The 18,409-nt window shown below is 34.4% G+C and overlaps 1 protein-coding gene across 1 annotated transcript; it reads right to left on the minus strand.

The window, feature by feature from the left end:
- Positions 1-853: 853 nt before the first annotated feature.
- Positions 854-16,633, minus strand: pdxkb (pyridoxal (pyridoxine, vitamin B6) kinase b). The gene is made up of 11 exons (XM_039687957.2): positions 16,401-16,633; positions 14,278-14,332; positions 8,854-8,958; positions 5,364-5,447; positions 5,155-5,189; positions 4,963-5,048; positions 4,715-4,760; positions 3,730-3,841; positions 2,054-2,190; positions 1,890-1,956; positions 854-1,113 (listed from the first exon to the last, which is right to left on the minus strand). Exons 1-11 carry the CDS (start codon positions 16,479-16,481, stop codon positions 1,001-1,003), a joined length of 921 nt encoding a protein of 306 aa, XP_039543891.1. The 5' UTR covers positions 16,482-16,633; the 3' UTR covers positions 854-1,000.
- Between the last annotated feature and the right edge of the window lie 1,776 nt (positions 16,634-18,409).

The raw sequence follows: 18,409 nt of genomic DNA on the forward strand, positions 1-18,409 counted from the left end.
TACTTATTTAACAACTTACTTGCATTTTTCAGGTTGGCCACAACATATCTTTTCCAGATACAGAACCGCAGTGAGCAAAAGACCAAGCTTTTAAGGGTAATTCTCAAACGACAAAAATACAGAATTAAACTTAGCATGAAGAAAGTCTATTTTTAGGACCAACATTGTTTGTATTGACAAATAATCACATTTTATCCCTGAAGAAAAAATTTAATACCATAGTCATGAAAATCATCCTCTCCGGATATATATATATGTATATATAAACAGTGTAAAATAATATAATAATAAAACAGAGAAATACACTTAACTCCCTAAAATAAAATATAATAATACTAAAAATAAATATATATATTTATATATATATATATATATATATATATATATAATTTATTATTATTATTACACTTAAATGACAAAGCTAATAGCATAATGCACTAAGAGTTAATGGTCCAAAAAATAGGTTTCTTTTTCTTTTATACAATAAATATCTTATTTTCACCTTTTGATTTTGAGCAAAAAAATGACTTGGGTATTTCTTGAGGTTTTGTTTTCTATGTTGAACAGTTCTGACTCAAAATCATAGAGTGTAGAAAGCATCACATTTATATTAAAATCATTTCTAAATTGGTCCACACTAGATCGATGGCAGTTTAGGTACATCACTGACCTGGACTGGAAACGTCAGAGACTGGGCTTTATGTGCAGGACGAACCGGAGTTCTTGAGGAGCTTTGAGAGAAAGAGAGAGAGAGAGACTGCAAGAGTGTGAATGAGAGGCCGATCATCTCTCCCATTCTCTTCTTCCCTTGTCTTGATCGCTCTTCCCCCTCTCGCCTGTTTGGCCGTACCCTGCTGAATCTCTTGGAAATGGACCTGTTGTGCTCTGGCTGAGATTCTAAGGCAATGTCACATTACATATCAAAATGTACAACATCTATACATTGTGCAGTTGTGAGCGGAGGGTGAGGTGTGTGGATGAGACGTGGCGTGCGGCGGCTCTATAGAACGGTGGCCTCCATGACTATGGCTGGATCCTCTATGTCGGCTTTACTCTGGACCATCCGTAACTCCAGCTGAGCCGGGCTGGGTCTTCTACCTGGACCTGCCATTTCTGAACATGCGAGACAAAGACAGGAGAGCATTTTAATGGAACGATTTCATCAAAAACAGAAATATTATTATAACTTAAAATAACTTTTCTTTTTGAATACATTTTAAATTGTAATTTATTTCTGTGATGGCAAAGAGTCTTTACTGTCACTTTTGATCAATTTAATGCGTCCAATAAAAGTATTAATTGTTTACAAAATCTTTTAGTGTGTGTAGTGGGTAACACTTTACTTGAAGGGGTGTGCATAAGACCTTCATAACCATGAGATGACATATGTCTTGAATATGAAGTAGGGTTTATGCATGTTTATGATAGCTGTCATTAAGTGTCTTTCACTCAATTATGACATATTGAATGCAGATATGACATTGTTTAAGACATCTTTATGACATAAACCAATACATCATAACCTGTCAGTCTTTGTCATGAGAACTTGACATTAAATTAAGTTGAACTTTGACATTGGCTGTCATGAGGCCATTATAACTGTGTCATGAATATTTCCGTGAGCTCAACTACAGTGGTACTAATTGAATTTGTCATTAAAGAGTTATAATGGCTTCATGACAGCCAATGTCAAAACCAACCACCTGACAGCTTTCTTGAGTTTGATAATCTGTATTTTTGTCTTATTACTGAGTGTTTGCTTGAGCAATTACTAAAAGGCCTTGTACCACTGTTTTCATTTGTAATTTGAATATTGATAATAACACATTTTGGTATTGTAACAACGTGCACACACACATATAACACAAACAACGTTTGGCTGCTGTTACCATGGGCATAAGATATAGTCCTCTGAATGACATGGTGCATGACGGAGAAAGTCTTCTCGCATGCCGTCTGAGAAAGAGACCAAGACAGAATAACACTTGATCAGCATTTTATTACTGCGCTGCATGATCACCGAGATGCATTTATGATATGATGATTTATGTACCTTCAGGTCTGTTGGGTAATGGTGAGTCCAGGCCAACAGCATAGCAGCAAATAGATCACCTGTCCCAACAAACACCGCATCCACTTTCGGCACCTCTATTCGGATCCGCTGGGTCTTCCTTGTGCCGTCCGGCATCACTGCAGAAACATGGGCATTTTGTTCATGTCTGCATTCTTCACAAGAATTCACCAGCCCTGATCTTCAAACTCTAGGCTATACAAAAACATGAAGGTGCTTCAAAGCAATAAATACATACATATACACTACTGGTCAAAAGTTTTGGATCGGTAAGATTTTTTATGTTTTTAAAAGAAGTCTCTTCTGTTCACCAAGGCTGCAATTATTTGATAAAAAAAAAAACAAAAAAAAAAAAACAGTAATATTGTGAAATATTATTACACAGCGGTTTTCTGTGTAAATATATAGTGAAGTTTAATTTATTCCTGTGATCAAAGCTGAGTTTACAGCATCATTACTCCAGTCTTCAGTGTCACATGATCCTACAGACATGATTATAATATGATGCTCAAGACACATTTATGATTATTAGTTGAAAACAGTTTTTTTTACATTTTTCATTTCAGGATTCTTTGATGAATAGAAAGTTCAAAAGAACAGAATTGATCTGAAATGGAAAGCTTTTGTAACATGAATCACTACCATTCAAAAGTTTGGGGTCAGTAAGAATTTATTTTTTTATTTTTGGGGGAAAAAAATTAGAAAATACTTTTATTCATCAAGGATGAGTTAAATTGATCAAAAGTTACAGTAAAGACATTTATAAAGTTTGAAAAGATTAGATTTTAAATAAATGCTGTTATTTTGAACCTTCTATGATGTAGAAAATTCAGCTTTCAAATTACATTTTAAAATATATTCAAATAGAAAACAGGCATTTTAAATTGTCATAATTTTCACAATATTACTGTTTGTCTTTTTTTTTTCCCATCAAATAAAGCAGTCTTGGTGAGCAGAAGAGACTTCATTTAAAACATAAAAAATCTTACTGATCTAAAACTTTTGACCGGTAGTGTGTGTGTATATATATATATAAAATATTTGACGAAAAGGCAAGGGAACTCCAAGGCACTCTCTAGTAGAAAAGTTAAAAAGCCTTTATTATCATGGCTTGGTCAAATTAACCATCTAAAAAACTCCAACGCATTTCGGCTACATGCCTTCTTCTGCGAGTTAAACAGATCTCAAACCAACAGAGTTTTTTATAAACCAACAGTCCACCAATCAGAAATCTCCATCTGTCAACAAAGGTGCTCAGGTAACAGTACACAAATGGGACAGCAGATGTCATCATTACCACTACTTAACTAATTAATTAAGTAAAACCCAACAAGGTGAGAAAAAAAAAAAAGGAAAAGAAATTCAAATGTATTTTTTTTTTAATTTTCAAAAAAAAAGAAAATTCAATAATTAAAAAAATAATAAACAAAAATAAATAATATAAAAAATACAATAAAATAATAAAAATAAATAAATAAAAAAGTAAATGGATTTAAAACCACACATATAACAACTGAACATCAAAGAAATACACTAAGATCAAGTTCCTCATTCAAGCCAAAATATTTGAATTCACATGCATTCCAATAAACTCTCAGGATTTGTCATCTGTCAAAATCCACATTATCACAGTTCAGCACACATGGACACACACTTACAAATGCGCTGACTGCCAAGAGACACCAGGAATCTGTCTCCGAGACGAGGGGGCAGATCTGAGCTGGTGATGACCACAGTGTCTGGACCCATCTTATGCAGCAGGTCCATCACCTGAACACACACACACACACACACACAGTCAGAGGCCTTTACTGGATCTGCATTATAATGTTGACAGCAACACGTTTCTTGTTGATGGTTGAGCTTTGTCACAATTTTCAAAAGGTCTCAAGAATACTGATATCCTGCATTCAAAGGGATCACAAATGTTTTTCTAATAATAATAAAAAATAATTATTCATATTATAATCTCAATAGTAATTATATATTAACAACATATTAGATAATTTAATGAAAATAATAATTATTATTGATTATAGATTAATCATATATGTTTAGATAATAATAATAATGATAGTAACAAAATAAAGGTTATAATAATGTTAAATAATTGTCATAATAATAAATAATTATATACAAATAATTACTAGATAATATTAAGGTAATAATAATATTATTATTATTAATATAAATAGTAATTTTCAAATGTTATCATTTTTATAGTAAATATAATCCTCCTCTACATACATGTGATGTGAAATGTGTGTGTGTGTGTGTATAAATAATAATTACAACAATAATTGATTACATAGTATATGAATATTACTATATTCCCTTAATATTATAATCTAATCATTATTATTATTATTATTCACTGTAACAAAGCATTACTAATAATATTAAGATAATAATATAGCAATAATTTTAAAACATTATTATTTGTATTTTTAATGACGATGATGATAATAAATTATAATACTTTTACTATTAACAAATAATATAACATTTGGAAATAAAAAAGTGGCTTGTGTATCATTTGCAGTCAGAGCATCTAATCTATGCTCAGACATTGCTTTCTGCTTCCCTCCTTTTTTATAAGCCTACTGTGAGTGTGTGTGTGTGTGTGTGTGTATTTAAACTCACCTCAACAGCGTCTTTCTCTGTGCTGATATTCTTCCCTGTCAATAACCTGGAATGAAGAGCACAGAGTTAGCAGAGTTGATCGACTGAAGATTTGAGTGCAAAGCCACAAGTGGCCAGCAGAGGGCACTACAACATCACTCATATCAGCAATCTGACTGAAAAACACTGAGGTTTGACATTTGCAGCACAGAAACATCCAATGACACGATAACACACAAAAAATGTTGAGTGAAGAGTATTTTACTCACTCTGCCTCAAACTGGTTGGGTGTGATGATATCGGCGACAGGTACCACTTTATTCTTGTAGACAGGATGGAGATTCTGAGGAACATACTGCAAAACACAGAGTACTATGAAAAACAAACGTCAGCTTACTCCAAATTCTATTTCCTGTATAATGAAAATAATCAAACAGGATCTAGAACACAAGCAGGCTTACCATTGAACCATGGTCACCTAAGACAGGGTCACACACTGACAGAAAAATAGAGTTAAACAAGTTATTCTTTAATGTATATGGTTAATGTACACTTCTGTTCAAAGGTTTGGGGTTATGATGTATAAACAAGCCTGTAAAAAAAACATTTATAATGCATTTATTTACAGCATTATGTTAACCCAGGATAAGAGAGACTGAAAAACGCTCACCATATACCAGGTTAGGATTGGCCCTCTTCAGCTCTTGTACAATATCAACCACCATCTCCAGAAATGATGTATCTCTAGTGTAACCTGCCGTAATGGAGAAACAAAAGAGCTTTTATCAACAGTTTTGTTTTCCTCTTGAGAATCTCCATTCGTTCCAGATCAAAAGTCTGCCTGAAGTACTAAAACCGAGCACTCAGCACGGGCAGGAGTTCACTTTAAAACAGTCCAGGTGGAAACAATACACTCAATTTGTGGGTCAAATAGTGTGTCAGAATTAGGCATAAACATTTGGCAATCCTGCTTTACACTAAATAAAGTTGAAAATGCAAAAAAGCATAATAGGTCCCACTTAAATTGATAGACTTAGAACTCAATAAACACACCAAGCATAAATATAAAAGTGACAATAAATATAAAAGTTATTTGAGGTGGGACAGCCTTGAAACTCCCAGGGCTCAAACTATTGGTCATGTGGCGGCTCAGGTAAATAAATCCTATGTGAGACGCATCTGACCTTCACTGCGTTTCATGATGTCACACAATAAATCGCACTGCGACAACACAAGCCACATGTAAGACAGGCATGCAGATGACTTCAAATAGCACTTCATGTTTCAACATTACAGCTGGTATTAGAAATATTGCATTATAATAACCAGTGCTTAAGCATTAGATGGGATAGATGGACACTGGATAACTCCCTAAATCAGCTGACGCAAGAAAACCACTTCTACATGACATTTTAAAGTAGTCTGGTTTTGATGTTAAAATCAAATACACTGCAGTTCAAAAGTTTGGGGTCAGTTAAATGTTTTTGCATTAAGTCTCTGATGATAAGTCAAGCCTGTAATAATTTGGTCAATAATAGTGGGAAATTATTACCATTTAATATACCCGTTTTCTACTTATATGTTAAATAAATACATTTTAAATGTTTAATTATTCCTGTGACGGCAAAGTTGATTTTTTTTTTTTACTCCAGTCTTCAGAGATCATTCTGATATGATGATTTGCTGCTCAAGAAACATGTCTTATTATCATCAATGTTGAAAACTGCTTAATATTTTTTATACATGTTTTCCAATTAAATGTATCCTTGCTAAAATAACATAAAAAAAACATTTAAATAAATAAAATAATCCTGATCTTGTGAAATGTGGCTCTACTGGACTGCAAACTGCATGTATACGTTCTTCACACACTGCTCTCTATTCCCATGTTCTCCTTTCCCCATTCTGTGTTTTCCCCTCCTCTCAAGGTGACGATAAAGGAGAGCTAATGCACCCGACACACACTCGGCAGAGCGCAGCATCTCAGTCTGTGGTGCTCGTGCGAGACCTGCGACTCTATGTGTCCTATACGGTCCCCCAGTGATGATTATTAGCAGCGCCTTTACAGGTCGAGAGACACGCGTTCACTTCCTCTCTCACTCCTGACAACTCAACACAAGACTTTTACATTGCCTATGCAACACTCAGCGCCACAGCGTTGAAGTTTGACCGGCACTTTAATATCCGGGGGTTGATTTTTATTAAAACTAAATTTACATTTTTACATGTAACCACTTTACCATGTCTTTATTTTTATTTATTTTTTTCAAATATTTTTTAGTTTTACTCTTCTTCCAGGTTTTAAATCTAAGTATCTAATAAAACATTTTAATATGAAATTATGAAAATGTATAGTGTAAATGCATCTTCCACAAAAATTAAGCAGCACAACTGTTTTCAACATTAATGATAATAACATAATACAATTAAACAATACGTTTTTTTGAGCAGCAAATCATCATATTAGAATGATTTCTAAACGATCATGTGACACTGAAGACTGGAGTCATGATGCTGAAATCGAGATCAGATGAATGTTAAAATATACCAGATACAAAACATTAATTTTAAATGATAATATTCCACAATATTTCAGTTTTTATTGTATTTTTGCTCAAAATAGGCATCCTTGGTGAGACAGAGTTCAAACTTTTAAACCGAGTATATCAATATTTTACAAACAAAGCACACAAACCAACAATTGTGCCACTAATAGTTAGTGTACTTGGTTACAATGATTGAGATAAAATATATGAAACATGGTGTATGAAATAAAGGAAAAGTTAAATAATACTTGATCATTTTTATATAGAACTCACAATATGATATTATTGCAAAAACATATAATAAAAGGTTATCAAAAACTGTACTGTTGATTAAAATGCTAACTTTGATACTACATTGTGGGTTTAAATGAATAGGTTCGGAGTTGGTGCTTGTAACCCAAGGACAATGGTGACACCAGAATAACAATATTCATGATTCTGAAGCTGAAAACACTGAGTTATTGTAGATGAATATGCTTGATCTCGGTCACTGACTACATATATTTAAAAGAATATCGGCCACTTTTTACTGGTAGCATCAGATATTTGGCATTATCAGGACCTACAAATATTCCCACCTTGCAAAACTTTTTCTCACACAGCCATTTTTATTTTGGGGGGACTATCCACGATATATATTGTTCACTATCCACGATACGTATTGTTGCATTTTTGCATTGCGATATATTGTGGCACGATATATTGTTACACCCCTAGAAAACTAGTAAAAAGTGTGAAAATATTGAACAAATGTTATGCAAAAAGTATGTAAATATTGTAATTGTACAAAATAGTATGCAAGCAAAGTATTGTAATTATAATGCAAAAGCAAAACGTGTGAAAATACTGTACAAATATTATGCAAAAATGTGAAAATATTGAACAAATACAATGCAAAACGTGTGAAAAAGTACAAATATTAAGCTATGTGTGTGAGAAGATTGTACAAATATTATGCAAATGTGAAATTTGTATTTAGGGTACATGAAATGTTAGCTATAAAACCTGAGCAAGACAATCATTTTAACCCAATAATGGAAAAAAAAAACTTTTCTTGTTTTCATCAAAAACCTTAATTTCTTTTCGACTGAACAAAGAAAGACATCTTGGATGACATGGGGGTGAGTAAATTATCAGGAAAAGTTTTTTTTTTTTAGAAAGTGAACTACTCCTTTAAAAATGTAATTTCTACCACTTTCACTTCCACCACAGAATGACATTTTACTTTAAAAATCTATAATTTGAGATGTAGCGGAAATGTTTAGGACTTTCAGAATTAGGCCAGAATTCTCCTGTGCCGCATGTAAACTATTAAAACACACTTTTCCCACTCTCAGTAGTCCACAGAGTCCAAACAGCCTGTAGCTGCAGATATACACACAGCCTTTCTCATGTGTATATGACATTATGAGAACAGATAAGGCGCTGGCCTCACACAGGGCCCATGCTCATCCCTCCAACTAAAAAGAGCTGGAAATATGGGAGCCTGATGCTATCAGGGAATTATATCATTCAATTGTTTTCATTCCTATAGGCTTAATAACTGACTAAGCATGTAAATATTATCCACAGCAGTGTGACAGACAAGAGCTGGTAGTCAAAGAAAGAACTGACCTGTAAGTACATAGTCGTAGTGGTTGACGTTGTTCAGTTTGATCCCTTCATACAGCACGTGAAGCTCATCTGCAGTCAACACTTGTCCCCTCCAGTGAGAGTAACCTGAGTAATGACAGATCACAGGTCAGACACACACCAATCCAGTGTATGGGATCATGGGATGCGAACAAAAGTCCCGTCGTTTCGCCAGAGACCATTGGTGCTGCCGCGGGAGCTGTGATGATGTCACAATTCAGGTGAGTCACCGGCATTGTTGCTAAGAAACAGGACTGAGGAAAGCCTGAGGGGCTGGATGAAAAAGACGCATCATTGTCGCCTTGATGTGTGTGTGTGTGTGTTTTAGGGAGAAAATGACTGCGATGGGGAATCTGCGATAAGACGGGTGTCTGTCGTCATCATTTCCTGCTGCCGCTGAAAGCACAGAGCTCTCTAATCCCAAACGCTTCACCCGCACGCATCATGCAGATACTCGATTTCACACCAAATCACGACCAACATTCAGAAGCCGCTGTGTGAGGTGCACGCTGTTTCTACCCATAAGGCCTTGCTGTGCCCATCGATGTTCCGAACTGAGATAACCCCTCTGCATGTCACAACCTGCAATTATATTTCCAAGGTCAAACGATAAAGTCCTAGAGGAATGGTCCTCACCTCAACTGTACTTTTAGATGCTGATTCACAGAGTAAATGGCCATTATTTACCATCAAGAAATTCATTCTAAATGTTGACTGAAGAAACACTGATTGCTCAGTCCTGCACTCGGTCCTATACTGTGTATAATTATTTTGTATATATATATAAACACACACACACACGCAGGTATACACTTAAGAAATATTTTCTCATATATATATATATGCAAATATTTCTTAAATGTATACATGTGTATTTATATATACAAAATAATTATTCACAGTTCACACACACATGTATTATGTAAACACAAACTTTTATTTTGGATGCGATTAATCGTTTCACAACCCTAAAAAAAATAAAAATAAAATTATATATATATATATATATATATATATATATATAAATAATTTTATTTTTATTTTATTTATATAAATTAGAAATAAAATAAAAATAAAATTATTTATATATATATATATATATATATATATAATTTTATTTTTATTTTTTTTAGGGTTGTGAAACGATTAATCGCATCCAAAATAAACGTTTGTGTTTACATAATACATGTGTGTGTGAACTGTGTATAATTATTTATAATATATAATATAATATATATATAATTTTATTTTTATTTTATTTTTAATTTATATATATATATATATATATATATATATATATACATAATTTGTACTATACATAAATATTTTATATAACACAAATAACACATTTTTCTTAAATATATACATGTATGTGTGTGTTTTTATATATAAATAATTATACACAGTTCACACATATATTATGTAAACAGTAGGGATGGGCAACGATTAATCACGATTAATCACATCCAAAATAAAAGTTTGTGTTTGTTTACATAATATATGCGTGTGTAGTGTGTTCATAATTCATTTGTATATAAATACCCACACATACATGTATGTATTTAAGAAATATGTGCATGTATATTTTTATATATATATTTATTCACAATTAATATTATACATAAATATTTGATATATTAATAACACATTTTCTTAAATATATACATGCATGTGTTAATAATTATATATACAAATTAATTATACACACTACACACACATATTATGTAAACACAAACTTTTATTTTGGATGCAATTAATCGTTGCCCATCCCTAGTAAACAGTAACACAAACTGTTATTTTGGTTTTATATGTATATAGATTTTTTCCCAACATGCTGAATTAAATTCCTGAAGCACCAGAAATGAGGACGAGACAACAAGAGAGACGGATAAGACTTTGGTATAGTGTATCTTCTGACTTCAAATTGACCATCCACTTACTTTAAACCAGTTACCCATGACTTTAATCAGCCATGTGCTATAAACACAGTGCTACTGGAACTGCCAGAGACTTGATGTGACCACAGGAGTAAACCACTAACCTTTTTTTTCACTGGCACTTGGTTAGCTGTGCTGACAACGGCTGCTGGTTTGGGAATACTAAGTAATCCAGACTGGCATTAGTTGGTGTCCCTCCATCTATAGGCTTAAATTGTTTTAAAAAGCAAACTCAAGTGGATAAAGACAATGTTACGGCGCTGAGGAGGGGAAAGCAGCCGAGCGGAGAGGAAGCCAGTCCAAGGGGCAATAGCCTACAGTGGGTTGCGCCACGTGTTGTTTAGACTACTGATCCGAGGCCAGTTAGGGTTATTCTAACTAATGTGTGTTGAAGGGAAGTTTATGAGAAGCTGGTCCAGAAATAGTGTTTGGGAAAGTTAACAGTGAACCATGTGACACCAAGCATACCAGTTTTAGGTCACCAGAGCAGACTTTTATAGCACTCTATCAATTGATTTTCCTCTCTCACACAAACTTCTGTAAAGGGACAATACACAGGAAAATATGAAAATCCTGTTTTCTTCATTATGATCTATTGAAAACTAATGGGGGCAGTGCAAAAAGCATGCAAAGTATTATAAAGGTATTATAAAAGTAGCCTATATGAATCATGCACTATATTCCAAGTCTTCTGAAGTCAGGGTGTAATTAAATTATGGCGCTTTTCCATTACACAGTACCAGCTCGGCTCACCTTTGTTTGGTTTTCCACTGTGTAAAAGTTGTACCTGTACCTTCTTTCGGGTACTTGTTTTAGTATCACCTCCGGCGAGGTTCTGAGCGAGCTAAGGCGTCATGTCACCTCAACTAATCCCGCCTCTTTGACCATTTGCGTTTATCCGGGAGTGACGCGCTACCAAGATGGCGACGTCCGGCTCCGCCCACTTTGGGCTTCAAAAATGCTCTTCAGAAACCTACAGGTAACATCACGTACAATTTTTTTTACAGTCTATATGGAAATACTCAATTTTTTTTCATAGTTCTTCGACAAAAACACTCAGCTTTCCGTTTTCTTTTTTATAAAACTTACCCACAATTAAGTATTGATAAAAAAATAATGTATGAATCTAGAATTTTATTTAAAGCAGATGTTCTGTAATTATTTTTAATGTCTTTTGCATGTTCAGATATTCATACTAAATATTTTGGGCACCATGAAAATTGAGAAACTTTTTAAAAATACGCTGGCTGGGAGTTAAGAGAACTGTACAGTCGGATTTATGAACAAATCATTCAGACCTATTTTGTGAACAAGCTGATTTATTAAAAAGATTCAACCCAAAATAGCAATGTATGATTCAGAAAAGACTCTCATGAACTTGCTTCAGAAGACTTGGGGGTAAAAAGTGTGCGTTCCAAGTAGGGTGACCATATTGTAGTCTTCAGAATAGAGGACGCGGGGGGTTGAATGTATCAACAAACGCATTCACAACCTTGCAACTGTGTTATTGAACTTCAATACATCCTTTCCATTCAACTTTTGGGCCACAACAATAGAATAATGACAAATAAATAAATAAAAATAGTTTAGCTTTTAACACCTTTTAGATGACACTGTTTCTTTTCATGACTGTTGGCTAAATTATTATTATTTTTAAATCAGTTGCCTTTAAACCCCACTATTTCAGTAAGAAATGATGTCAGTCCTCCAGATGTTCTCTTGTATACTTTCCTTATGTGGGATTGGAGGTCACTAGCAGCTTTATGACACGTACATGCCAGCTTTGCTTCACACGGATCCCGACCGAGACCAAAACACAGGAATTTTCTCTGTAAATCATCTGTGAATTAATTTACATTTGGCCTTTTTTTTCACGCCGTTCAGGAGCCATGTGCCACCGTTGACAAGCAAGCGCCGCTCTGTCTCTAGGCGTTTGCCGTGGTGCTGAGGGTATTGACTGAGATGCAGTTTGACCAATGTTTGCGTTACGTACATGACCGAGCGACCAATGGTGGGACCTAAAGCACATCAACCCGATCACTCGTTTATCAATCATGTAAACAGTACATTCATATTCATCAATCTGAATGAATTCAGTCCGATTGAAACAAAAGGTGTGCATGTAAACTATGAATGGTGGCTGTAGAAAGCAAAAGCCGAATACCAGACATTTTGGGCGATCTATTCTAAACAAACCAAGCGGGACGCATTTTTTTAGGTCCAAAAAGAGGATATGTCAGGGAAAAAGAAGACATATGGTCACCCTATATAGAAACAGAAGGGAAGTGTACACTCCAAAGAGAAGAAAACATATCACAATATTCCTATTATCTTGAAGTACAAGGATCAGTGGTCTGTTTAACAGCTTCCAAATACGCACACACACACACACAAATGAACTGTCACAACATGTGAATGCAATATGCTTAAAGCACTTGAATGAAGCATCTGTTCCTGTCCTCTTGTCATTAAGAGGTCAAGGGGCACTACAGTGCATTTGCAGATGAAAATTACTCTGACAAATGTGAAAATGCACACTAATGCATTCATTAATGCAATAATGCATTATTGAAACAAGTGATATCTGACAAGTGATCAGAACTCATGAACTCATAAAATACAATCACGATAAAAATGTTTTTTAATGCCATTGTGGGTAACACTTATTAATTTATATACATTTATTTTATATAACTTTATCAGCATGTATTAATCTTAGTTAATAATAACTTCAACATTTCCTAATATGTCATTAAAATCAAAGGTTGCATCTGTTAACATTAGTTAATGCCCCGCGAAATAGCATGAACAAACAATGAAAAGCTCTATTTTTATTATTTAACATTAAGAAAGATGAATAAATACTAACAAATGTATTGCTCATTGTTAGTTCATGTTAGGTAATACATTAATGTTAATGAATTAACCTTATTGTAAAGTGTTACCAAATTATGTTAGCAAATGTTTAATCACATGTTGATAAGCTGAGCAGTTGTTTGGGGATGCCTGTCAGGTTTACTGAAAATTAACTTGAAAAACACAATAACTTGTGTTCATGAAATCTGTAGTGATTTTTACTTCAGTGCATATACTGTGTTGTGACATCAACTTTACAATATTTAAAACAAACGACTGTACTCGGACTGTGCAGTTTAACACATTTTACCATGTCATGATCCATTTCAGATAATAACACAACCTTTATTGCTAAAGAATGTGCCAAAAATATTCCATCTGGTTCTAGTAATTAATTATGACATCATACAGTAACACATTCTCATCAGGGCATGTGTGACATCAGAATAATAATACTAATAATAATATATTTCGATTTAAGACTTAATTTGAGATTCTTTATCCAAATAAGTGAACCGCACAACGACTTAAATCTAAAAATGCTTTTGTATGACTTTGTTTCACTGAGACAGACTGTTATCCAAAAATCAGCAGAAAGTTTGAGTCAGCCTACCTGTGTGATTGGAGAACTGAACAGAGTTGATCGAGTCCACCTCAAACCCCATGACCTGACAAACACAGACACATCCCAAACGTGAAAAGAAATTTATTTAGAGTAACACACTCTAAAAGCCCTTATCACAAGAGTCTGTAATGGCATGTATTATCATGAGCATATTATAAAATAGAACTTAAACACTGGCAGAAAAACTAACTAAAACTAAGAATACTTAACAAGTATGTCTTCTTGTTTTACTAGTTATCGAGGACATTTCCCATGACATAACTGCTGTAACCAAGACGATTTAAAAGGTATATTGAGTTTGTTATTGTTTTCTCATGCTTTCATTTACTTTAAATAATGAAATGCCATAGCCTAAGCAGACTATAACCAGAGCTACTACAATTTTCAAATAACACAAATGTGTGTTTTCTCTTGCAGTGGATTTGCTGTTTTAACATCTAGTCCAAAGTCCTCACAAAAATTAGAGCGAAAAACAACTAAAGGCACACCAGGTTAATCTGGCAAAAAAAAAAAAAAAAAACTAATGATACTATACTTCCTCAGTTGATTGAATACATTAAAAATAGCTTATTTTTTGTATTACATGTTCTGAAATTATCGAATTCTAGAGTTCTCGAATTATCTAATTAAATATCCATTAATTTGCATACATTTCTAGAACAAAAAAAAAAAAAAGAAAATTGGATGAAGTCAGGTTAAAAATTCTTGTTTCTTTTCTTTTTTTAACATTAGATTCAAAAGTTTTTACAGTTTGGATTTTGTATATCTATTTTTTGTAATAACTCCATAAATCAGGAAAAATTATTTTTAAGGAATAAAATCTTATATAAAATCAGGCAAATTATATAGGAACAAAAAAAAATCCTTCAGAATATAGATATGAATAAAGTTAAGTTTTAAAACGCTTTTAAAGATATATGCTGTAATTTAATTCTACAGACACAAATAGATAAAGTGCTATAAAAGATCGACATAATACAGTGTATTTTAGACGTTTTAACTTTATGAAAAGCCTCAAAATTCTAAATTGACAGATGCATGAAAAACAGTATTTTATGGAATTTTGCAGTGTTTATTATAAATTAGTTATTTTATTATGCATGTGCCCCTCTTGCAGCAACATCTCTTCTCTGATGACGTGTTTACTGGCGTGAGGGCGGGACAACCTGTCACTCACATGAGATCCACCAATAGCAAACCACAACCATTCAATCAATTCCGTTTCATGCCATCTATCTGTCTACTGGAATTTGATTGTCAAATAACACATTGGAAGAATTTGAATGGTAAATAAAAGGTTCATTTCACTTACTATTACTTGTACCACCACTATTAGTGTATATGATACACGTACAGATTTCGAGTTTCTCGGAACCAAAACATAAAGGCATTTTCAAAACATGAGGGTCAATGCAAATAGCGCTCTCCGTCAATGAAAGACACGGACTGAAAGTTTAAAGAAAATGCATTTAAATAGCAGGATGCACGAGCGTGGGTGGCTGGGAGAGCCGCTGGAAAAAAAACATGTCACGATTTTGCTGGGATTGAGTCTCGCGGCTGTGACGTCAGTCTTGTAATCGTAAAACAGCGCGAGCACGCACGAGAGGAAGACAGCCGCTTTCTGGTGGCATGACAGCTGCAGCCATTCAAAAGCTAATGAGCCCAATTTAATAGTTTGGACAGGGCTCGAACCCTCATGCCAAATGATCTTTCAGAAACCGAGAATCAATGATATCCGAATCATTTCTGGTGATGAATCACGGCAGTGTCACTCATGCTAATGATGACATCTCACCGCATCGGGTTGTGAGCATTAAACTGCCGGTGTTTTAACAACACGAGCTTTATTAAGTTCATGTGGCATATAAATGTAGCCTTTAATAGTACTATTAATAGAAGCATCTTGAATTCCGGCTGCAACAAGCATCAAAAGGCCAAGTTCTGGGAATTAAATAGCCTAGACTCAGAATAAGGGAAGTTCACTTCATAGATATCACAAGAACAGCATGCAAAGGAACACTGACCATGTGACCTTTCCTTTCTCCACCAGCATGCTGTCATGCACTATAACATAATTATCACGAGTGCATTGTCGTGCTTCAGCTGCTCACCTGTAACGGGAAGGATGCAGATTTATTCCCCACGTATCCTCTCACGACATGACTCTGAATCGACAGCACTCGGCATTCCATGTCGCGCGCAGTTAAAGTTGTTTTAATCGCTCCAGAATGTCACGCGATTAAGGAGTAGTGGCGAACCGGAGAGGTGCTTTTCTTCCCTTAAAGAAAAATCCAAATTAGGATCCGTGATGGCAAGTTCACTAGCCAGACAGAGAAATGAAGGACATTCACACCGACTGGAGACGCTCATTGGCGAGCGCAACTACTCAGGCATTCTGAGGGGGCACCTAAATTCACTGACATCACGACGACGCTCGTACAGCAGTGCTCGTGTCGTGTCCGTAGGCTTATTTTTAATCATGATTCGGGTATAGAAGAGGTGGCGGGTGACATTAGCATGAATCCATCACTCAAACCGAATTAAATCAGAATAAATCCAGATTGGGATGTATGAGTATTAGCACATGCTGGATTTAACGCTATATGGCAGCTACATATATATACTTATTGTTTTTCACTTATTTTTGAAAAAACTATAGTTAGTTTGGAGCATGTTTTACAGCGACGTATTAGCGCAATAAAACGAGGTCTGTCTGTAGTATTGCGGAAGTGGGGTCCTTCAACACAGAGACGCGCTCTAAATCCTCCAATCGCTAGCGCTGTCGGCGGTGACGTCAAGCCCTGAATAGGTGATGTTTGACGTCACCACTGTTGTCACTGTTAGCCACCTATCACGTCTATCCTCTTCTTTCTGAATTTTAATTATGTCCACCCATGGAAAATATCTTAAAGCCTATCCTTTAGTATTTGCAAGCCTACATTCATTTATGAAGCTTCTAAATTATCAACATGGGAAAAAAATTGTGTTGTGCACAATCTTCTACAACATGCCTCTTACCCTCTGATTGAGAGTTCAGTATAGGTATAGGCCTTTTGCTGTGAAAATTTTTTACTGATTTTTTATGCTTTTCTAAAGTAAATGTTAGAATAACTTGTATATTGTATATCAAAATACACATGTAGACCACTGACGCAACTTAGGTTTACTTGACACACACACACACACACACACACACACACACACACACACACACACACACACACACACACACACACACACACACACACACACACACACACACACACACACACACACACACACAGACATATATATATATATGCTATTTAGAAAAATCATGTAAAAATGTATAGGATATCAAATAGGCCAATACATTAGGCTTTTGAATCTCACATTGTTTTGTATTGTAGTTTTGACCCACAATAAAAACTACAGAGCTTTTATAATTTATAATATTATTGGGAAATATAGAGCGACAACTGACATTTACATGCATATTATGTCAGGAGTCTGTTTTATAGCCTACTGTTGTAAATATTTCTATAAACTGCATATTTTTGCTGCTCAGTTAAATTATTTGACTTTTAACCTTTCTTTAACCAGGACAGCCTGTCTGAAATGTAAAAAAAAAAATCATGTTTTAAATAAAATTGAGCTGTTTTTTCCTCATCTAGTATGAGCTCCATATATTTTTATTCTAAACACACTATATATGCACATTTTTATAATTGGTCTAAAGGTTCAATAAACTGTTCCATTTAAAAAAGATCGGACTAGTACTTCATAGCTATCAGACTTTATAGAGCTAAACCTCAAAACTTAGTTAACATTTATTGTAAAAACCTACATGTCTTGTGTACTTTATTGTCCACTGAAGCTAAAATACTGTGACTCATATGCAAAGCCTAAGGTCGGGACTCGACTATTTTTGGACAGGTGGGCCAGCAGCTTTAGGCTTCACAAACCTAAATTATGAATCTCCCCATCAAAAGAGGAGAGACTGGGAAACTTCAGTCTGTTTGGAGCTAAGAATTATTTAACATATTAATCATTTTAAGAGCTGGGAAAATGCATTTAATAAAGCAAACTGTAAATGGCTCTTATCCTACCTCTAAATGTCAACATTTATTACTTTTCTGAG

This window comes from Pimephales promelas, chromosome 6, assembly GCF_988280905.1.
Source record: "Pimephales promelas chromosome 6, fPimPro1.hap1.1, whole genome shotgun sequence".
NCBI classification, from domain to species: Eukaryota; Metazoa; Chordata; class Actinopteri; order Cypriniformes; family Leuciscidae; genus Pimephales; species Pimephales promelas.

Coding starts and splice junctions, on each gene's coding strand:
- pdxkb (XM_039687957.2), bottom strand. CDS start 16,481: ATGGAATGCCGAGTGCTGTCGATTCAGAGTCATGTCGTGAGAGGATAC. Junction 5,190..5,363: donor CAATCCTAACCTGGTATATG/GTGAGCGTTTTT, acceptor TTTTTCTGTCAG/TGTGTGACCCTGTCTTAGGT. Junction 4,761..4,962: donor CCCAACCAGTTTGAGGCAGA/GTGAGTAAAATA, acceptor TCTTCATTCCAG/GTTATTGACAGGGAAGAATA.